This window comes from Chinchilla lanigera, unplaced genomic scaffold (genome assembly GCF_000276665.1).
Source record: "Chinchilla lanigera isolate Chin_1 unplaced genomic scaffold, ChiLan1.0 scaffold00155, whole genome shotgun sequence".
Lineage (NCBI taxonomy): Eukaryota > Metazoa > Chordata > Mammalia > Rodentia > Chinchillidae > Chinchilla > Chinchilla lanigera.
Genome location: NW_004955556.1, coordinates 1,309,101 through 1,331,293, shown reverse-complemented (window position 1 = coordinate 1,331,293; position 22,193 = coordinate 1,309,101). Strand labels below are relative to the sequence as shown.

The window sequence follows — 22,193 nt, the reverse complement described above, 5'->3', positions numbered from 1 at the left end:
CATACAACATTTTACAACATATCACAAGCACAATACAGACAATACAGAGTTACAAACAAAGTGGTAGGGAATTAACAATGGTGGTTGTATTACATATTCAACTCATAAATTTTAAATAAGCCATGACAGTATTTGCTATTATAATTCTATTGTGTTATCAGTTATTACTGTTAATCTCCTGTTGTGCCTACTTTATAAATTGAACTCCATCATAGGTTTACAGGTATAGGACAAACAGTGCACACCCAGTTGTGATTTCAGGCATCTCAGGAGTGCCTTGAAACATCTCCCTGCAGCTCTGTCCCATGGTTCTGAGGATTTTTATGACCCTCTTCCCTTGGGTACATGGCATTGTTTGTAGGCTGAGCTCTTTTTGCTGCTTTGAGTACACTCTTATGACCATGTCCCCACCTGTTGTATCCTGGGCCTTGGGAATTATCAGGATTTAGAGATGACAAATAGGAAGGAAGAAGCAATGGGATGGGAGGGCACACCACCAGTCCCGCCCTGAGGCAGGGTGACAGCTGCTTTTTCTGCTGTACTTAAAGCCATGCATATTTCATGAAGTGTAAAACCCAAAAGGCTAGAGCCTGGCTTTCAGTTCCTTTCCTCCTACTTGATGGTGGAGAATGACACCTGTCACTCAGTTGCTCTGCCTCTGCCTTTACTTTCTCATCTGTAGAGTGGGACCTCTGTTGTCTTGTAAACTCCAGTATGAATGCAATGTGTCTGCCATATGGTCTCATCGGGGTGGGCCCAGCACTGGGCAGACGCAGGCGCAGTTAGTGCAGGTGATCTTGGTTGGAACCCAGACCCACAGTGAGCACCGGGCAGCAGTAGAACCAGGAGGAGAGGGGTGTGTTTGAGCTTCCCCAGGAGAAGTGCCTTCACCTGCCTGAGGTCAGAGGAGCTGGTCCCATTGCAGAACTGGCTCCAGGCTTCAGGAGACCCATGGTTGGCACCATACTGCCTGCAGACCTTGCCCCATGCATGCTTTGGCCTGAGTGTGGGTGTCCTGTCTTCTAGCTCTGGATGAACACTGCAGACAACCTGGAGCTCACCCTCTTCTCCCACCTTGTGGACATCCTCCAGTCGCCGAGGTATGTGGGTGCCCAGAGCCCCGGGTTTGTTCTGAGTCTTCCTGCCAGGAATAAGGACTGAGAGGGCAGGATAACTGAGGCTCAGAGACCGTGGCCTCCTCTCTGCATCCAGGGTGGGCATGTGGGAGCTGTCCTTTCTGGTGGTCATATACATGGAACAGGTCTCTGTCCTTTGATGGCCTTGGACTCAGGAGAGCAGGAGCTGGGGGCTTAGGAACCTCTGTAACTCAAGGAACCAGCACCAAATCTAGGTTCAGCCTGTGTGGCCGGCAGAGGAAAACAGCTCCTGGGCTCATCCTGCTTCTTGGCTCACTCTCCTGCAAGACTTGTCCATGCCACTTCTCTAACTGACCAGGGTTATTTTGGTAGCACCTGGCAGAAACAGACCCCAAAGCAGCTTGAGGAAGGAGGAGGAAGAAGAAGGACAGGAAGGGGAAGGGAGGGAAGCGAAGAGTAGGGAAAGGGGGCAGTTAAAGGGGGCATGCATGGCTCCAGAAGGGAAAGGGGCGGCCCCCTTCTCTGGCCTTCATGGGACTCTGCCTGAGCTCTGTCCCTGCTCCTGTCACCCCTCTGCTGTGTCATTTCTGCAGACCACTTCCGTGGTTGCCAGGTGGCTACTGGGCAGCTCCTGGGCTTAGCAGGGTTGGCAGAGGCAGGGCTGTTCCATTATGTGATGGTCCTGGAAACAGGGCTGAGTTTCTTTGGGCCAACTTGGGCCCTGTAGCTGGGCTAGCAGGCTGGCTCTTCCTCTGGAGTGATTGGAAAGGGACAGGAAGAGGTGCTGCTGAAGGACCTTCTGCCCCCTCACCCTCTCTGGCTGTTCCCGTGGCCACTAGCACTCTTAGCTTTTGGGATGCATCTGTAAACATCTCTTCATCCAGACTCTTACTACGGAGAGCTTATTACAATCTCACTATATTTCCCACACCATTTTTAATGCTGGGAATTCAGAAAAGCACACACCTGTCCAGGCAGACAAGCTCGCAGTTGCTGGGTGCAGCCTCCCCAGCACAGAACAGGGCTTCTTTTGCCTCCTTTGGGTACCGGGAATGTGGAGCTCAGCAGAATTCAGTGCATTCCGGTCAAAGAGATGGTGCCAGAGGGGTGATCCTCCCACCCAAATTCCTCTCCTCTTGTGCCCGCCCCTCTCCCTTTTACTTTCTCCACCTGAAATTGTTGTTTTCTAAGAAACAGACATTTACCCTGGGAGCTGCTTTCTTTGGGGGAGTAGAATTTACTGGAAACTGGCTTTGTGGTTACCCCAAGGAGGGATACTCAAATCTACTTTGTGGCTTGGGCGGGCAGGAAGATGGCACACACATCCAGACAGGCCCTCGCTTCTGCTTGGGGACTGGCTCTGGGTCACATGAGTGTCTGCTGTCTTGGTTCTGAGTTTTCTGAGGCCGGCATTAGTTTTCCTTGAGGCTCAGGATTTAAGTCAATAATTGGGGCTTGTCTTTGAAGGCGGTTTCCGGAGGATGGAGGGCTGGGGGCAGTGCCCCAGCGGCTCTGGCACTTGGCAGACGCATATTTGATGGGTGTCTGATGGCATCTTGACAAGGTGCCAAAAGAGGATTGGAGTCAGGAACAAGCCTAGTGTTGAAAAGCTTTTTAGCAGAAACATAGCGAATTTGGTTCATTCCAGTAAAAGCTTTTATTGCCTCTCTCCTGGGCTTGCAGGGAAGGGGCAAGGAACGCCGAGGTCGCCCACCAGGCACAGCTCATCCCCAAGCTCATCTTCCTCTTCAACGAGCCCAGCCTTGCTCCTGCCAAGGTCCCCACCATCATTGGCATCCTCGGCTGCCAGCTGAGGGGCCACTTCAGCATCCGGGACCTGCTTAGGTACCTCGCCAAGCTCCTGGACTATTATAAAGGGACTGGGCCAGCTGTGTCCTCGCTGTGCTCAGCCCAGTGACAGCACTAGGATGCTGCTAGGAAGGTCCTGTTCAGGGCTGAGAGTTGGAAGAAGAGGGGGACTTGGGGGGCGAAGCGGTTTCCTCCACCGGTGTCTAGTGACCCCCGCTGCTCAGACACCTCCGCATAAGTATGACTGTCCCTGCAGCAGTGGTGGCTCCTGCATTCACCCAGAGTGCCTGCCAGCCAGAGCCACCCTTAGCCTCACCCTCCCCATATGCTGATCCACAAATGCCAGAGGTCACTTCTCTGATGAATCCCGACAGAGTTTAGAAGTTTCTGTAAACACTGTGTGGACCGTGAGATAACGATTCCTCTCACCCTTCTTTCTTGCTGTGTCCAGGATTGGGCTCTTTGTTGTGTACACCCTCAAGCCTTCCTCAGTGGAAGAGACGCAGATCTGTGTGGAAGGAGCCCCGGCCTCCTCGGTGCCTGGTGAGAGGACCTTGCCCAGATGCTAGGGGATGAGGGAGGCAGGAAGGCACCCACAGCTGAGCAGATTTATGATCAGGGTCACATATTCCTGCTCTAGAATCTCAGCTGCTTTCTGAAGCCTGTGGGACAGTCAGCTCCCTGAGATAGCACCCGGGCCTTGGCGGTGCTTCCTGGGTGGACCCCTGTGCCCTGGCTCCCACACTCTTAAGCACCTGAGGTCCCAGTGCACGGGGGGCAGCCTCCACTCCTGGTTTGCCCATGCTGGTCTCTCCAGAGAAGCCACCCCTGCCCGCCCCATCCCCACTCCTCCTCTAGGCCAGTGTCCTCAGCCCTGCCACACCACACTGTGCTGCCACACCGTTGTGTCCTCCCTTTCTTCTGAGGCCCATGGGGCTTTACGTAATGTGCAGTCTGGGACTGGTTTCCTTGGGATACACTCTCACCCTGACTGGGTACGGGGCCGCACCCCCGCCTTGTTCAGCGGCCCCTCTACTCAGGTGGTGTGAGGGGAACATGATGTCCACTGTGTCCCAGGCCCTCCAGGCCCGTGCTGCCCAAGATCAGAGCCTCTTGCCACATGTGACCATTTGTAATCACAATTTAATTAATTAAACTTAAATGCAGTTGAAAATTCAGTTCCTCAGCCTAGCCACATTCCGAGAGCCCAAGGAGGCACACGAGGCTAGTGACCATGGTATTGGACTGGGCAGGTAAGAAACAGTCCTGTTGTCACAGAAGACACTCGGGGACAGCATCACCCAACCTATATAAATTATGTTACCCCATGTCCTCAGATCAGACCCCCAGAGTAGGAATTGTGCACCCCATTTTTGAGAGTCAGGAAGTGAGGCTCAGTGGGATTAGGACCTTAGTCAGAGCAGGGGCCAGAATCCAAATACTGCAGAGGCAAATCTGAGCCTGAATCTCCGAACTGCCTCCCCTACGCTTTCTCGGCAGCAGGGTGTGGCAATCCTGAAGTGCTTACAAGATGCCCAGCAAGCAAAGGGATAAATGATGGGTACTGACCCAGCGTGAGCTCCTTTATGCAAACTTTGCATTTTTGCATGTAGACTTCACTCTGAAACTTCTAACTAATTGTAGTAAAGCATTGTTAGGATATCTCCTGGGGCTTCAGTGATACTTGGGAAGCCATGTTTCTTCTTGTGTCCTGTGCTGTGGCTCCTCTATTTTCAAGGCAACATAAATGAAAAACATACAGAAGTCTTGTCTGGAAGTGGGTTGAGGGCAGAAACCCAGAGAACACAGACTATAGTCTTTACCACCCGATCCCTGATGTTGCCTATAAAACCGCCACATACCAGATTGCTCTGGGAATGCTGCAGCCTACGATAACCTAAACAGATTCTACTGAAAGATAAATTTGCCTTCATCATTTTTCTGTTGTTCAAAGACAGGTCCATTGAAGACATTTCTAGGTAAAGGGAACTTTAACAGCATTTCCTGAAATTCTTTTAAGGATTGCATTGTAATCTAGAATTAAGTGCCAAAATTTGAGTCCCATCCGTGCCCCAATTCCTGAGTAAACTAAGCATTTGATGAATGTGATGGCTCACTGCAGTGAATGTTATGTCTCTTTACATCCGTTTTCTCTCAAATCTGAATTTTCTGTTTTGTAGCTGGAAGCCAAACATCTGGAAAGACAATCAGGCTCCGAAACCAGTTGCTGGAGATGCTGCTCGGCGTACTCTCTTCCCCCCAATTCCATCTGTCCTCTGAGTGAGTAGCTCCAGGAAGAGCAATTTGGCACGAGGTCGCCTCCTACAGGGTGCAGTATTAAAATCTTTTCTTAATGAAAAGTTTAGCATCTCTGAGTCTGTTTTCCGTGATGTGTTTCCTACACGAGGCAGAATGAAAATTGTATTTTCTTCACCCAATAAACCAGACCTTGCCCTGAGATATTCGAATGCCAAAGTTCAATGGGAAAGAATAACTGGAAACAGATTCAGTGTCATTTCAATCAGCTCTTTTGTCACCATTGCTATCCTGTAATTGTTTTTGTTTTGGCGGTTGTGATGATCACTGACTTTGATGTCCTGTACTTGGCAGACAGCAGAATGGCGAAATGGTTAGCCCAAGTAACATTCATCAAGGAAAAGCCTTGCCAAATTCTTCCGCTCTTTACTCTTAGTGTGTTAGTTGTTTTTCCAACTTGGTAAAAAGTAGTATCTGCCTTCAATTAACTTCTGCAGTACTGTGTAGTCATAAAGCTGATTCCATTAGCTCTCCTCGCTGACTGCTTGCAACCCTGGAGTCATTTGCTCAGCACCTATTTTCTGAGTGCCTATTGCATTTCAGGCACTGTTTCTGGCTCCTGGAATGGAGCTGTGAGCACGTCTGTACAATTCTTCAGCTTCTCTGAGTTCATACTTAGTGTGTTTGTGTGTTTGCAGAGTGGGGATTACCCCTCAACAAAGCAACCTTGAAAATCATAGTTGCAAATTTACCAGTGTATAAGTCTACATTTTTAGAATTGAAACATGCTAACACTGGAGGATGTCTTGGCAATGAGCAACTGTAGCTCTATTCTTTTTCATCTTTTTTAAAAAGAATGTAGTATAGTAGGTAAGCACCTGGATGGTAGCATCTGGACCTTCTGGGCTGGGTTCCAACCCTGCCCCCAGGGACTCAAGATGGCTGTGCAAGCTCTGTATGCCTCTATCTATTTGTTTGTGTGAAACTAAAAATAATACTTTTCACAGATGGCTATGATGAGGATGAAATGAATTACTGTGTAGAGAGAACTGAGAACGGTGTCTGGGAAACTGTAAGAGCTCTATAAACTGCTGTCATTCCCAGTGTCACCACTATCATCACCACCATCACCACCATCATTACCATCATCACCACCTTCTTCACCACTACCACCATCTTTACTGTCATCACCACCATCTTCACTGTCATCACCACTGTTTTCATCATCACCACCATCTTCAACATCATCATGTAGTATATGACTGCCATCATCATCATCACCACCATCATATTATCATTGTCTTCATCACAAACATTACATCACTACTGTCATCACCATTACAATCATCACTATCATAACCAACACCATCACCACCATCAGCATCATATAATCACCATCATCACCACCATCACCACTACCATCATCATCACCACCACAGCACCATCACCACTATCACCATCACCACCATTACCGTAACCATCATGAGCATCATTCATCATCACCACCATTATCACCATCATCATCCCTATCATCCCCATAATCATCATCCTCATTGAGTTGAATGACCAGAGCACATTAAGAGCTCTGCCAGTCTGTAAACATCACAGGCAAGGATAGGAAAGAGGACAGTTTCTTGGGCCCTACTCCACCACTCATTCCAGGGGACACTAGCTCCACCCCTACTTTGCCTAGTCTGGCAGCTGAAGCTGAGACCACTGCGCCTTACAGATGGTTCTTTCCCTGACTCCTGAGTCTGAGTCCTGTGCTCAGCCAGTGTCCTTGCCACCCACCTCCTGGCCCTCCTGGCCCCTTCATACCTCCAGCAAGTCTGTATTCTCCAGACTCATCATTTTAAAATTATTTTTTAAAAGTGGTAGTCCATGGCTTTTCTTTTCTTAAACTGATAAAGATGACTAAATATTGGACTATTCCACTTAGAGTAGTTTTGACTAAGGTCTTTAAAAAGGAGATAATCAAGCATTGTATTTTCTATGATGAGATCAGCGGTAAATAAATTAGGTGGCTGTCCCTGCACTATGTACATATGAATAGTGGTGAAGCTGGGAAATTAAGGAGCACACAGGATTTTATCTACCTTCATGCATAGTTCCCAGTTGCTTTGCAAAGCTTTGGCCAATTTATATTGCAGCAATTAATGGACAAATTTATCCACTGTGCAGAAATTCTATTATGTTACTCTGCATTCTTTCAAAATGTGCTAGTATATGATTCACTAGGTCATAACCAAGTGTCAAACTTCACTGCCTTTCCCAGGGGACTTGTGAGGCTGGGCATTGTCTCTTCTGGAAGTGACACTTGCTCATGGGTTGAAAGGTAATGGACTGTATTTACTGACCCCCAGGTCAAAGGAGGAGATGTTTCTGAGCCTGGGCCCTGACTGGTTCCTGCTGCTCCTGCAGGGCCACTTGCATCCCAGCACTACTGTGTTGGCCTTGAAACTGCTGCTGCACTTCCTGTCTAGCCCCTCTCTCCGTGCCCGATTCAAGGATGGTCTGTCTGTGGGCTCCTGGGTGGAGCACAGCACCGAGGGCATGGCTATCATGATGGGTGAGTGTGGGCCCCTCCTCATCCTGGGATATGAGCGATGCCACAGGACCTGTGGAGCTCTTTGCAGCAGGACCCCCTAGACCCTTCTCTCAGATGAGCCCCAGATGACCCCCACCTCAGGACTGCTGGGCAACACCTCCCTGCCTCCATGCTCTGCAGCCCCTGGATGCTGCTCCCCAGCACTCCCAGGGTCCCCATCTGGTCACATGCCTGACAAGGGCATGAACTTCCCAATTGGCTTCTGCTGCCTGTGTGCCTTTTCTGGCCCATAGAGCTCATCCTTTGGGTGAGTCTCAGTTCCTCCAGGAGAGGAGGGTCTTGCCCAAGTCACGGCACCTCTGTCAATCCTCCATGTCCCTCCTACTATCCTCTGCAGTGTGCCTCACTTTCTCCTAGTGCTTGTGTTTCATCACTTACTGTCCACCCCTTCCACCACCCTGTGCTTCTGATTCCAGGTTGCCTAATACAAAACTGCCTGGTTGCTTCCTAGGTGGTTGGCATTTAGTATATACTTGCCTTTGAATGGATGTATGAATGAATGAGTGGATAGATGAATGAATTAATAAATGGGTGGATGAATGAATGGATGGATGGATGGATGGATGGATGGATGGATGGATGAGTGAGTGAACGAAAGACTTAATAAATGGATGGATGAGTGAATGAATGAGGTGTCAAGACTAGGAAAATGAATTACACCTGAGTGCTTTCTTTCGCTCAACTTTGTGAACGTGTATTTTTGGTCCTGTGTCTGTAAGATAAGGGTGGGTGGAAGGAACCCCTGGTATGTCCACCCCAACCTTGACCAGAAGTAGTTGTTCTCAGCTGCATTTCGTGCCTCCTCTCCAACCCACAGACAACCTGAAGAACCCCCCAGCTGTGGCTGAGCAAAGTCCCTGCCTGCTACCTGGCTTCCGTGTCTTGACCGAATTTCTGGGCTACCGAGTTCACATCCCGGAAGTTTACCTCATTGTGTCGACCTTCTTCCTGCAGACCCCACTGACAGAGCTGACGGATGGGCCCAAGGTAGATCCTGGGGGCACCTTGGGGCTGCGGGTGCTTCACTTTCTGATTCTACATGACTGAAGCAGCTTCCTAAGACTGTTCACTACCACTGCTCCTTTGGACTGCAAATGTCAGACTCACTTTTTTCCCCCGTGGTGCACACCCAAGGAGCTCTCAAGCAGCCTCCTCTTAGCCCATGACCCCCAAGCCTTAGCCATCACCCCTCCTGGCAAGTCTGGTTTGGATCAGTCTTGTGTTAAATTCTTTCTCTTCCTGGACCCAGCTGAGAAATAAGGTCCTGGCTGGGCACTTGCTTTCCCTGTGACCCTCTTCATCACCCTCTGTGGGTGGGCATGGGGAAGGCAGGCTTTCCAGCTGTCCTGGGAATCTGCCCCTTCTTCCTCGGTGACACAGGCCACCCTCATCCTCTCTCTGCACTGTCTTTTCAGTATCTCCCTTTCTACTGACTCATCCTTGAGGACACAAATGTGTTAAACAGTCCCACTGAGTACCAGAGGCTGCCCTGGACTCACTCTGGATCTACTGCTGTCTATTTACTACACTCTTAGCCTTTCTGAAGAATAACCCAAGAGAAGTCCACACTCCCTGTGCACAGGATCACCCTCCTTTCACTCATTCATCTGCACCCACCTCACCCTCCACAGCCTCGCGCTTTAAGTCCAAGTCTTGTTGGCTGCCATTCCTGCAAGATTGGGTTCAGAATCTGGATGGAGCACCATGGTAGCTTGTGTTTGGGTCCTTAACTTGTCTCTAACTTGCCATCCCTGCTGTCCTTGCACTGGGTCATTTCTCCAAGAAGACCAGCTGCTCTGTACTCACCCACCCAGTGTCCTTACTAGTTCTTTTTTCCTTTGTCACCTGGTTGGTGGGAGCATCCTTCCCCAGACTCAGGTCCAGTGCCACCTCCTACACAGTTCCTAGATTCCTCCTCTTCTTGCCTCAGTGTACCTTTGTGTTCTATGGCACCCCATGTACCTGTGTACCTTTGTGTTCTATGGCACCCCATGTACCTGCCTCTGTAGATACTGAGCACCTGGAGGACAGAGCCCACCTTTTACTGACCTTCCTGGGCACCTGACACAAAGCAGGCTTAGAAATCATTTCTTGGTCTTAATTTGGTTGACTGAAACTGAACTGAATTGAAATAGAGCAAGGGCATGAATGGGTGTAGAGAGCTCAAGCATTTGTCTCTTTTATATGTTCTTATATTTGGCAGATCTATGTCTCGATACATATTGAAAATACAGTATTGTAGAGCATACTTCAAAGTAAAGTTCTGAATGTACTATGCTATGTTCACAGAGACCTGGAATCTTATTTCTCTAAGAACATATTGTAGGAAGCAAATATCTGCCAAGAGTCAGGACCTGCAATAGATGCTTTACATATTTTATTCTGCTTGGTATTTAAACAATCCCTTGGGGTGGATAATGGGATTCTTTTATTCTCACAGACAAGGAAACTGAGCCGTTAGGAGGTTGAACAGACTCTACCCTCCACACACATGTTCAGAGTCCTGATTCTAAATCCCTGTTCTTCTGTCTACATCACAACTCCCCTCAACATTTGAATTTTTCCTATGCCTCCTATAACTTCATTTATAAAAGATCATTCTTTAGGACATTGAGTGCTTGTGAGGTCAGCCCAAAAGAACAAAACTTTAAAAAAACCAGCTGTGCTCTTTTATTGGTGCTGAGGATTGGTGCTGAGGATGAGACCCAGGCCCATGCCCGTGCTGGGCAAGCCATGTCCTGAGCCCAAGGGAACCCACCCAACTTGGGACAGGTCATGAGTGGGGCCTTAGTGCCTTCAGTGGGGTTGCCTCCCTCAGGCACGCTCTCTTGACCTGCAGTTTCTGGTCGCCATGTACCTTGGCTGCTAGGGTGCTGTGCTTCTTTGCTCTTGAGGGTGCCCCAGAACAGGTTTTGCAAGGGCCACAGAGCTGGTGCTCTGGGCATGTGCCCTGGGTCTCCTCACAGGCCTGCCTCCTCCTGCAGGACAGCCTGGACGCCATGTTGCAGTGGCTCATGCAGAAGCACCACCAGCAAGAAGTGCTCCGGGCTGGACTATGCACAGAAGGTGCCCTGCTGCTCCTGGAAATGCTGAGAGCTACCATGAGCCAGGTGAGCCATTTCCCACATGCCACCCCAGAAGATTCTGGTGGGAGGTGAGTAGGGAAGGTCCACCTTGATCCCCCCACCAGTTGCTTCCCAGGGATGCTGATGTCTTAGTCCTCTCTCTGGGGCTATCACCAAATGCCCAAGACCAGGTACTTTATAAAGATAGAGGTTTGTTTAGCTCACAGTCTGGAGGCCATGCTCTTGAGGTACCTGTCAAGGCTGTCCTGCTGAACTGTAGCAGGGTGGGGGCATCATGTGTCGAGACAGCAAGTATGCTGGCTTGGATCTCGCTTCCTCCTCTAAGGACATCAGAGCCACCACAGGCCACCCTTGGGACATCTCGTCATAATCACCTCCCAACAGCTCCTCCTTCACATACCAGGAGCACAGGAGTTCAATGATTAAGCTTGCAGCACATGAACTTTCAGGGGACACATTCAAGCCACAGCGGGTGGTACTTCATAAGATGAAATGGAAGAGTTGAGCAGGCTCCTAAAGGTGACTTGGGTGCAACAGGAAGTCCAGCCTAAAGGGCCTAAGGAGCTCTGTGCACCCTGGCTGGGAGATGCATTTTACCAAAACAGTAGAGTTTCCTCCACAAGCTCTCCATGTCTACAGACCACAACGTATCCTTACAGATGTGGAGACCACAAACCCGTTTTGCATTTATTCCTTCAAAATTTTGTTACTGTCTTTCCACATCAGTAGAGTGGGAGACTGTAGGAATCATCTGTATTTGTAATAGAAATTTATGTTGACCTTCGGAGTGTTGCTATAAAAAGTCTGTAATGAACTTTCTTGAACAAACATCTTTTCCTTGATGACCTCCCTGGTATAAACTCTAGGGTATGGACGTCGGGTTACAGCGCACACTGTGTGCATTTTTAGGTGTGCTTCTCAGGACGATCGCATTAAACACTGCTCATGTACATAACACATCTCACTGTCCCTTGTCCGTCGATGTCTTGTATCAAAGTCCGAAGCTCCATCCACAGCCTACAACAGTGTCACAACTTAGGGGTGATTGTTCCATAGTTGAGTTCTTTTGCATTTACTATTACTATTACTCTGTCTTTTAAAATCACTTTTCAAGTGCTCATAAATTCTATTTATTTTACTTTGAGCTGCTTTTTTGTGTCATTTGCCAGTTTCTATGTGTATGTGTTTGTGTGTGGTTATGTGGAGAAAATTTACATCACAATTTTTGCCCTTTTTGAAGACACGATTTTTTTTCACTTTTATTCAGTAGTCTCTTAGCATATCAGCCCACAATTGTGTGCTTTCCCCCCCACTTTTCTATGATGAATTCTATCAATAGATTTTGTGGTATTCTTACAAAGATCTTATTTAGTCCTCCTGTTCTTAATTTTTCAAAGAGTACTTCCTTGTTTTGTTTGTAAATGTTTGTGATTTTGTATGCATCTTTGTAAATTATGTTGGGCTGCAGTTTTCTTTTTTTGTTATACCTTTACCAGTTTTTGATGTTGTCCTTTTGCTAGTTTTATATAAAAGTGACTAATCTCCTTTATATTCAAGAATGTACTTTAAATGGTTCCTATGAGGCTGCCTGTCACTAAATTTTTCCATGACTATTGAGTGTTTAAAGCTTTTACATGTGTCTTCTTGACCTAGTTTAGTTAATTGATATTTAGATATAGTTTTTCATTTATTCATTTTGCACAAAATGTTTTGTGTTGATTACCTTTCCATTACATGACCAGTTGGCCTGTTACTTAGGACTTGTAGTGAGTTATCATAGCACGAATGTGTGAAACTGCAAGACTTCTTACTTCACTGACAGGATGCAAAAAAGAGAAAGGGAGAAACCAGGAATGCACCATCCCCTTCAAGGCCATGACAACAATGACCTAAAGGCCTCCCATGAGGCCCCACCTCTTAAATCTTCCACTGCCTCCCATCAGTGCCAAGCTGGAGAGCAAGTCTTTGACACATGGACCTTGGAGGACATCCCAGACCTAAACTATGGCAGACCTCTTTTAATTCATTTAATTTGCTGTGTTATTTTTCTGTTCTTGCTCTTAATTTGGGAGCTCACATTCTTTCTTTATCATACCACTCCTGCTGCTTAGGACCTAAAGGCTTGTGGATTTAGTTAGAGAATCAGATCTTGTATATAATTATCAGTTTCTTGAGGTTTTCTTCTGTCAACCTCTATGATTTTTCTATTTAACATCTTCATTTTTGGTTGTCTTTTAGAACTTTTGTGATTGCAATTGTAAAGATCACTTTGATTTCTATTTTTCAATGTCCATGTAGTTGGGGTTTTTGATTTTTATTTTTCATTTATTTCTAGTTTTGTTTTTACCCTTGTCAGATTATACAAGCAGTGCATTTTCTATCTTTGAGATATTTATTCATTCTATTGTAGGACTAGTGTGCAATTAACTTTGGGGTGCCTGAAAAGATGTATGTTTTCTATTTACATTATAAAGAATCTGCTACCCTACTTAATTAATGTTGTTAAAGATAGGGCAAACCAAAAGAACAGCAAAAGCTCATTAACAACAGAGAAAAAGTGTATTACGCCAACAGTAGTATAGGTGTGAACCCAAACATTTCTACTATAGCAACAAACACCAGAAGGTTAAGCTCACATTAGACACGTGACTGTCAGATGAGGTAAAGAGTAAGATCCAGGCTCCTTATTCTGAGAATGAAGCCTCGCAGTGATTGCTTTGGTACAGTACAGGCACATGTTGTGAGAGCATCATTTACCAAACATAGGAGACAGCATTTCAATGTGAAAAACAGAACATAGAAGAATAAGGGGAAAAAGCTACAAACTTAATTGTAAAAATAGCTATATTATGTCTTTTCCAAACAGTTCTGTTTATTTCCTTTTTCTTTGGTGGTTTGTTTTCCTTGGCTATTTACCCTTGCTCAGTGGTAACCAGAGATGAGGCTGTCTGTCCTTGACCTTGATATAAAGAGAACCGTGCAGTACATACTCTTTTGCATTGGCTTCTTTCACTCGCCACTGTGTCATGGGATTCACTCGTTGTTGTGGATGTCAGTGATTCAATTTTTTCACTGCAGAGTGTTATTTTCTTGTTATAGTTAATCACAATCCGTTCTGGGTTATTTCATTTTGGAAATATCAGGAATGAAGTTTCCACATACCTGCTTTTTGGTGGATATTTCCCTTTCTATTGGAAATGTTCCCAAGAATAGAACTGTGAGGGATTAGCTGTACACAGGACTTACTTTAGTCAGTAATGCCAAATAATTCTCCAAAGTGGAAGGACCAATTTACACTCTCTCTAGCTCTCATTTTGTCAAAGTTCTTGCTGCTCCACACCTTTGCCAATATTTTTCATTGTTAGTTTTTTTTTTAATATTAGACATTCTACTGCATGTGATAATCCATTGGAAGAGACAGCATTCCCTCCATTGTGAGATGCAGAAGCTCCATCCAAGTGGGGTCCTAGACCATGGGCACATAGGTCACACATGTACTTCGTGGCCATGCCTTGACCTTCAGGGGTCTCTGTAGTTTGGTAGATCAAATCCAAATTCCTCTTCTGTAAGTCCAAGACCTCATCTTGTAACTGCTTCTGTTTTTACTCTGTGCTAGTCACTGTGGGAATAAGTCACATTGCTAAAATGTCTCACTCAATCCTCGCAGCAACCTTCTGAAACAGATTGCATCAGGATTCTCATTCAATAAAGCTGGAGCCCATGGCATAGTGGTAATAAGGAGCTGGTCCAGCTGGGCATGGTGGCGCACACCTGTAGTCCCAGTATGCTGGGAGGCCAAGCTGGGAATCTCCAAGTACAAGTCTAGTTTGGGCAATTTAGCAAGACCTGTCTCAAAATAAAAAAGGACTGGAGATGTAGCACAATGTAAGAGCCCTGGGCTCAATCTCCAGGACCCTCTCCCTTGCAGAAAAGGAACAGGTCCAAGCCAGGCTGTACTAAGTGGCAGAGGCTGGATTCCATCCAGGCTGAAGAACTCCTGAGATAACTCTCTGCCTTCCTCTTGCATGTTCTTTCTTGAAAATCTAATATTGTGCTGGAGGGTCTGAGGGGCTCAAATGCAGGTGGCTTCAGAAATGGTTCCTCTGCCCGCTCTTGCTCATTCCAAACCCTCATCAGGTCCCAGAACTGCAATTCCACCTGTCTTTCCTACCTTTCTGCAATTAGGTTCGAGTTTCCTTGTGTGGGCCATGTGGCCAAGAGTTATGGGAGAGGTCACAGTGGACACATTAATGGCCAGGCAAGGCAGTGGGACCAGCCCAGGACATGACTCATCCTATACCTTACCAGCAGGACACAGGGTTTGCCCAGTTATTGTCCAGGAGGGAGTTAACAAAGTGCTGGGGAAGATGGTGATTCTGGTGGGCACTCCCATTGGGTTCAGCATGCATGCTGTGTCTGCAGTGGTTCATGAGGGTCAGTCCCTGGCTTTGATCCTTACCTTGGGGTGACCTTGGCAAGTGATGGAACCTTTCTGGGCCCTTTCTGTAGAAAAGAGGTCCACACAGAGCCTACCTAAAAGTGTTGCTCTGTGGTGAGGAGAGGACAGCATGTGCAGACTGGGGACAGCGTCTGAACACACTGTATCATCCTCATGTGACGCCCATCCTGTGCTGGATGTAGTCTTGGTGACGCATGCAGCATGCCCTTTGTGATCTTAGGAAGAAGTCTGCAGTCTAGGCTCAGGCTGTTCTGTTTCACTGCTATGTACCCTGACCTTGACCCGGACTGCATCTCACAGAGTGTGTCCTCAGCCCTCGGCAGGTCATGAAGAAGGCGCATGGGAGAGGACATTCCCAGCCAGTGTGCTGCACTTTCTGCGTCTTGTGCACCGCACTTACCCCCAGGACCCGGCCTGGAGGGCCCCTGACTTCCTGCAAACCCTAGCCACAATCACCTTCCCCATGGGAGCCCAAAAGGTAGGACAAGTCACCACCTCACTCACCCCAGGGTGAGGACTTCTTCATCTCTCTCTGCTGAAGGGCGAATTCCTTCCCACCTCCCAAAGTTGAGATGCACTTGAAGCAGTAGAATTGGAGTATTAATAAACAGCTCAGGTAAAACAAAATTTAATCACGAAGTAAAATGTGAGAGTGCAGTAAAACTTTCATAAACTTGGGCTCTGCATCTGGAGGTTTAAGCAGCCCCAGAAAGAAAGTAGTTTTAAGAAAGTTTTACCTGTACTGCAGGTGTACAGACTTCTTGTGACTCTTCCCTAAATAATGCAATATAGCAGCTGTTTCCACGGCACTTACATCATAGTAGGCATCATAAGTCACCTAAAGATAAATTATACAGGAGCAATGCATAGGTTTTATGCAAACATTGTACATCTCAGTTAAGGGACCCGAACTCCTGAGGAATTGGGTACCCTTAGGGAGACCTAGAACCAACCCCCATGGGGACTAAGGGATGAGTATAATCAATTTTAATGAAAAAGAGTAGAAGATACATAAAAAAAGAAAAATTGGCCCCAAAATGGTTTGATGGATTAACGTCAACTCAAGTAACTTACTGGGGTAGTAAAAGTGAAAAAGGGCCATAAAGAGAATGGAAGGGGCACAGGGGTAGAGAGGTGGGGTTCACACTTGCAGGTCAGGCCAAAAAAAGGGGCCACCACTTGGGCTGCCCTTGCCACCACTGCACAGGGCCAGGGCCCTCAGTCTAAGGCCTGACACTGCAACCCTGAGGCCGACCCCTAGGGCCTGGCCTGGCTTTACTGAGGCAGTTTGAGCTCCTCCCATGGTAATCAGGAGATGCCTATGGGAGGAGGGCCCAGCCCAAAGCCTCCTACCCAGCCAGTCAGTGCCCGGTGGGCCAGTGGGGCCTGCTTGGGGCTTCTGGCTCAATTCCGAGGCCCCTTCCATACCCCTTCATGCCTGGTCCCAGCTCTGAGTCAGCCCTGCCAGGCTGTGCTGCCCAGGGTCATGATGGACCCTGTTCCCACAAAAAACTATGGGCACAAGGCTTTGGGGTTATTTATACGGCATCTTTCCAGTCAAGGCCACACAGAGCTAATTAATGCAGTCACCACCTCCCTAGGTGCTATTAAATTCATTTTATGGCTTAATTAAGAATGGCTGCATTAATTTTATGAATGAGCAAAGGGAGGTGCTAACAGATGAAGGTGCAGGAGAAGTTGGTGGGTTGGAGTCGGGCCGTGGCCAGTGTCGTTGGATGTGCCACCCATCTTCTGGCACGCCCATGTCCTCCAGGAAGGGTGGCCTGGAAAATGACCCCTGTCTCACTCTCCTGGCAGCTTCATAAACCTCAAATAAGAAACTGAGTGTAAAGGGGTTGGGGCTCTTCTCTGAAGAAACAGTGCAGTTCAGGGTCACCCTTTTTGCACCTGACTGTCACGTGGGCAGAGTGTAGCAGCGAGGACACCACTATGAGGCAGGAGCCAGGGGTCACTGCATCCCCTCTCCTCTCCTCTCCTCTCCCCCAGGCCCTGGTGACTGCTATTAGCTGACAGCAACTGGCTTGGAGCAGTGATGAGGCAAGGATCAGCTCCTTCACACAGCCCTAGCCGTCTCAGGTCCCCAGGTCCCAGCAGTCCTCTTAGCAGCAGCCGGGCTGGCTGCACTCTGGTCTACGGGATGGTGACAATCTTGTCTGAGCTGGGCAGAAGCAGATGTGTCAGGGCCTCAGGCAGGCCAAGCTACACTTCTTATGGTTCCCTTGTCATCTAGGGCCCTGTGGCTGAGTCCACTGAGAGCACCATCAGTCCTGGTGCTGCAGCTGGAGGGAACAGCACCATAGAGGATCCCCAGGCCCCTGCTTCCTTCCACCCTGGCCAGAGGCAGCTGAGGGAGTTCACACAGGACTTGCTGAGGGAGCTGCTGCTTGGAGCCCCCAGCCCCAAGCAGTGGCAGCCGCTGGATGTGTTCCTGGAGGTGGGTGGGGAATGGCATGGTCACTGTGTGTCCTTTGGAGGCATGGGGGTGGGGTGAGCCAGGGCAGGGTCTGCAGAAGCTGAGCCTGAGGCAAAGGTTTTGCAGAGGGTTTTACGGGGGTGGTTGGGCTGCTCTCAGGAGGAGAGAGGGAAGCCAGCCCTGAGGAGAATCAGCTGGAGCCACATCCCAGAAGCCTCACCTTGGGGCATTTATTGGCTGGGTAGCCATCACTGTGGGCTTCCCGTGGCCCCTGAGTGCCTGGGACAGCAGAGGGCAGTGCTCACGAGCAGGGGCAGGCATTGGTGCCCCTCCAGGCCCAATGGACATGCAGTGGCACAGGGACCTTGTGCTGTTGTCTCAGACCTGGCTGTGCTTCAGGCTTCTCCAGACAATGCCAGCAGCCAGCAGAAGCGAGACTTCCAGTCTGAAGTCCTGCTGTCCACCATGGAAATCTTCCACACCCCAAGCACAGGCAGCACCCTGCTTCTCCCAGGTAAGTCTGGCATGGTCCTCCTGCCCCTGGCATGGAGCTGCAGAGTGATGAGCAAGAGGCCAGCAGTGTGACCCCCTTGCAGCACACAGTGACCATGGCAGGGGTGTTGCCTCTGCACTGCAGCATCCGAGGCTGGGGCTGTGTTAGGGGAGCTCAGTGGATGGAGGCCTTCCATGTGGTGCAACCCATCTCCTCCTCCTGTTTTGAGGCCCTCCCCTTCTGGGTCCTGCTCCTGGATATACTTGAGTGTGTGCAGGTGGCAACCCACAGCAATAGGGTGACAGGATAAGGGCTGGGGCTGTGAGTGGAGATGTCATAAAGGCTGAGTCAGGGAGGTACCAGGGCTGAGCAAGCTCCCCATGGTCCCCAGCACAGCGCTTTACACATCGCAGCTTTACACTTGCCCCTGTGTGACACAGCCTCAGTCACGACAGTGCCTTTTCATTTGGCTTAAGCATTAAATGCACCCACTCTTATTCCAAAATCATGGGGGAGCCAACCTTGCTTGAGTTTCACCACTCAGTTCTGGTCATCCACTGGATCACTCACCGTGGGTTTACTTGGAGACCTGACTGTTCAGTGGGTGCTCAGAACCCATCTTGGATTGATGAAGGGTGGGGTGGGATGATGTGGCTGGTGGCCATGAGGGGTTGGAGGCCATCCGAGTGATGTCACACTCCCTCTTGGTGTCTCCCCGACCCAGGCAGTAGCGAGCCTCAGCACAGCACAGAGGCTGCTGCTGTACCCTCCCTCTGGAACATCTCCCACTTCGCCCAGAGGCTGGTGGAGAAGCTGTATGGTGGCATGTTCTCGGCAGACCCCAAGCACATCCTGCTCTTCCTCACAGAGCACATCATGGTGGTAAGTGATGCAGGAGAAGGCATCTGGGAGGACACCAGGAATCTGTACTGTGCCCTTGGGCTCTGTACGACTGCGTCTGCCTTCCTATGCGGAAATAGAGCCTGAGATAGGTGGGGAAGAGGAGGTGATGAGGGCTGTGTGATGCCCGGCAGCTCCCGGTACCCAGCAGAGCCTGGCCTCAGAGCAGCTGGTGCCTTCCTCAGTGCCTGGGACCACAGTGCCCTGTACAAGGCCGCGACCCTGTGACCTCTGGTTCCTCAGCTCCCTGCCTGTGCGCTGACCACTGTGGCCTTTCAGATTCTACTTCCTCCTTTTTGAGTCTTTACTGATTGTGGTTTAACCTCTACTACTGTCAGTCCTCTCCCACATGAGGCGCAAAAGGCCCTTGTCTCTAAAAACCCTATTTCTTTTTTGTCTGTAATGTCTCCTTTGCTTGTTTTTGTGCTTTTTTGAAATGCAGGCAGGACTCTATTCTGCCGGGTCGCAGTGCTCTTGCCTGTGCCCCCTGTCTGCACAGAAACACATCCACCTTTGTGCCCATGTGGGGCAGTGCGTGTCTCTGGAGCGATCTCTCAGGGCAGGTGTGTGTGCATTGTGTGTGTGTGCACACAGAGAATTGTGCAACCTGAAATTCTTGAGTTAAGTGGGGCTGTTTTCACACGCTGGCCTCCCTGGCTGCTCAGGGCCCTCTTAAAGAGCTGCTGTGTCCCCCTACATGGACCCTCCCTGTGACTAGGGTCTCATTGTGCTTTAGCCCACCATCTGGGTCATCTTGGGCATTGGACCGGCCTTTCTCTCCCCACTTTGGAGCTACCACCTGCAGACCCAAGACCCAGCCTCAGCACAGTTCTTAGGGTGATGGTCAGGTCCCGGAAGTCTAGAAAGAATGGATTCAGGGGTCCCTTCAGCAGGGAGAAATCGTCCTTGTCAGCTCTGACAGGATAAAAATCAGACCCTTGGGGAGTTGTTTTGAGAAGGAACAGAGCTTCAGTGACCAAAGCAAGTCTTCAGCACCAACCAAAGAGTAGCACCTTCTGGGGCTGGGGTGCCGCGGGGTGCAGACCCCAGGCCCATGCTCTCCTCATGCCCATCCTCCCGCTCTTCTGCTCGCTGCCTGGGTGCCTGCACCCTTAACTGTGTTCTGAGAGGTGTGGTAATTGCAGGAGCAGGAGAAGATGATGAAGTAGACATGAACCCCAAATCTCATTGGGGGAATTAAACCTGACTTCCTGGAGTAGGAGACCCACACTGCTCATGGAGGTTTAAGGGACATCTGTGACTAGCAAGTACCTCATCTAATCCACTGTGACACTCTGCCCATGTCAGGTTCTGTGGACTCCCTTCCCTGCGCCCAGCACTTGTATGGACCAATCCGCGTTGAGGCTACAAACCAGGACCTTCTGCCTCCCTCCTGCATTTTCCATAAGCTAACCCAGGTGGTTCCCGCATCCTTTGGATGACAGGATGTGGCAAGCATGGTCCAGTGTCTGGAATGGGGTTGATGCTTGCTGACCCCTGACCTCTGACCTTCAGCTACTTATGGCTAAAGTGGGGTTAACTCAGTGTCTGCGTGGGATGTTATGACATTCAAACAAGGGAGTATACTTAAATTGATGCAAATCAATATCAACAATACTTATCATAATGCCAGGAATATTATAAGTGATAATAATTACCAAAAAATGATATGAATTTATTTTAAGAAATCAGTATTTCTCACTGATCTTCTCATACACCGAATGTCAGCCATGTCACCAGTATTTCAGAAATCTCTGGTCACTGAATATATTTTCCATAATATGATCATGGTGAGCTTTAACTTTTTCTAACGCAAGCTTTTTACCCAAATTCTGAATTTCCTTGAGCAATCACTCCCTCAGGTAGAACCTCAAAGGTAGAGGAGCCAAGTTCCATTTGAATTTCACATCCTGTCACTTTGGGGATTGCATGGTGTTTATGTAAACCGGGTCCCTATTGAGCATTGCCAAGTGCTCACTGGTGTGTGTGTGCATCTTGTTTTTACTTCATAGGTCATCGAGAGCCCCTCTCCCCAAAGGGACACTGTCCTCATCACCTTGTATAGCAGTCTGAACAAAGTCATTCTTTACTGCCTCTCCAAGCCCCAACAGTCCCTGTCTGAATGCCTCAACCTGCTCAGCATCTTGGAGTTTCTGCAGGCGCACTGGGATGTCGTGTTTGCCACCTACAACTCCAACATTGGCTTCCTCCTGTGTCTCATGCACTGCCTTCTTCTGCTCAATGCAAGAAGGTATGAGCCTTCTTGGTTCCTGCCTGCCAGGGTTCTGTGTAGAAGAGGAAGTGTTAGAAGGACACTTGGTTGGGTTAATATAAATGATAGAAGTCTTTGGTTACCTGATTGGCTACAATGGGCCATGTTTCATCACATGCTCCATCACCCCCAAACCTGTCCATGTGACTGAGCAGCAATAATTTTCTTTGCAGAAAAAATATGCACAAAGTAGGTGATATACAATGATTTTTCATAACCTTGCATGCCTAAGAAACACTAATAAAAACTATTGAAGTGCCCCTTCCCCAGAAGTCCCCTGTGTGCACATATTGGGCTTCTCAGTGCACCTTCTCTTTGTCCCTCCTCTGAGGGGCTAAGTAACCTTACCCAGAATGTCACCACCAGCATGTTTTGGGTTTGGATTTTGTTTACACTTTGGGATGTTTGTGTACTCACAGTGAAATATGCTTCAGATAGACCCAGGGCTAAGTGCAGTATGCATCTGCGTCCTCTACACCTTACCCACACAGCATGGAGGGGATTTCACACAGGATTTTTAGAGCATCTCTGGAATTTTCCACTTGTGACATCACATCATAGCTCAAAAGCTGTCAGAGATCAGCTCCTATTAGGAGAGCCAGGTTGAGAGTAGTGGGAGAGACGGTGTAGGGGTTATACTTTGCCCTTGGCCTTTTTCTTTCCTCCCTCCCTTCCTTCCACCCTCCCTCCCTCCCTTCCATCCTTCCTTCCTTCCTTCCTTCCTTCCTTCCTTCCTTCCTCCCTTCCTTCCTTCCTCCCTTCTATCCTTCCTTCCTTCC

General features: G+C 48.6%; 1 protein-coding gene across 9 annotated transcripts in view; it reads left to right on the top strand.

Annotated features, from left to right (window-relative positions):
* Wdfy4 (WDFY family member 4) overlaps positions 1–22,193 on the top strand; it is a 242,170-nt gene that overhangs the window by 89,846 nt on the left and 130,131 nt on the right. For all 9 annotated transcript variants that reach the window (XM_013508791.1, XM_013508792.1, XM_013508790.1 and 6 more), the window contains exons 25-36: positions 1,027–1,100; positions 2,781–2,942; positions 3,358–3,449; positions 5,087–5,186; positions 7,526–7,731; positions 8,588–8,757; positions 10,755–10,880; positions 15,629–15,793; positions 17,567–17,770; positions 18,149–18,263; positions 18,967–19,124; positions 21,155–21,393. In XM_013508791.1, coding sequence (XP_013364245.1) covers positions 1,027–1,100; positions 2,781–2,942; positions 3,358–3,449; positions 5,087–5,186; positions 7,526–7,731; positions 8,588–8,757; positions 10,755–10,880; positions 15,629–15,793; positions 17,567–17,770; positions 18,149–18,263; positions 18,967–19,124; positions 21,155–21,393 — 1,811 coding nt within the window. The remainder of the gene's footprint in view (positions 1–1,026; positions 1,101–2,780; positions 2,943–3,357; positions 3,450–5,086; positions 5,187–7,525; positions 7,732–8,587; positions 8,758–10,754; positions 10,881–15,628; positions 15,794–17,566; positions 17,771–18,148; positions 18,264–18,966; positions 19,125–21,154; positions 21,394–22,193) is intronic.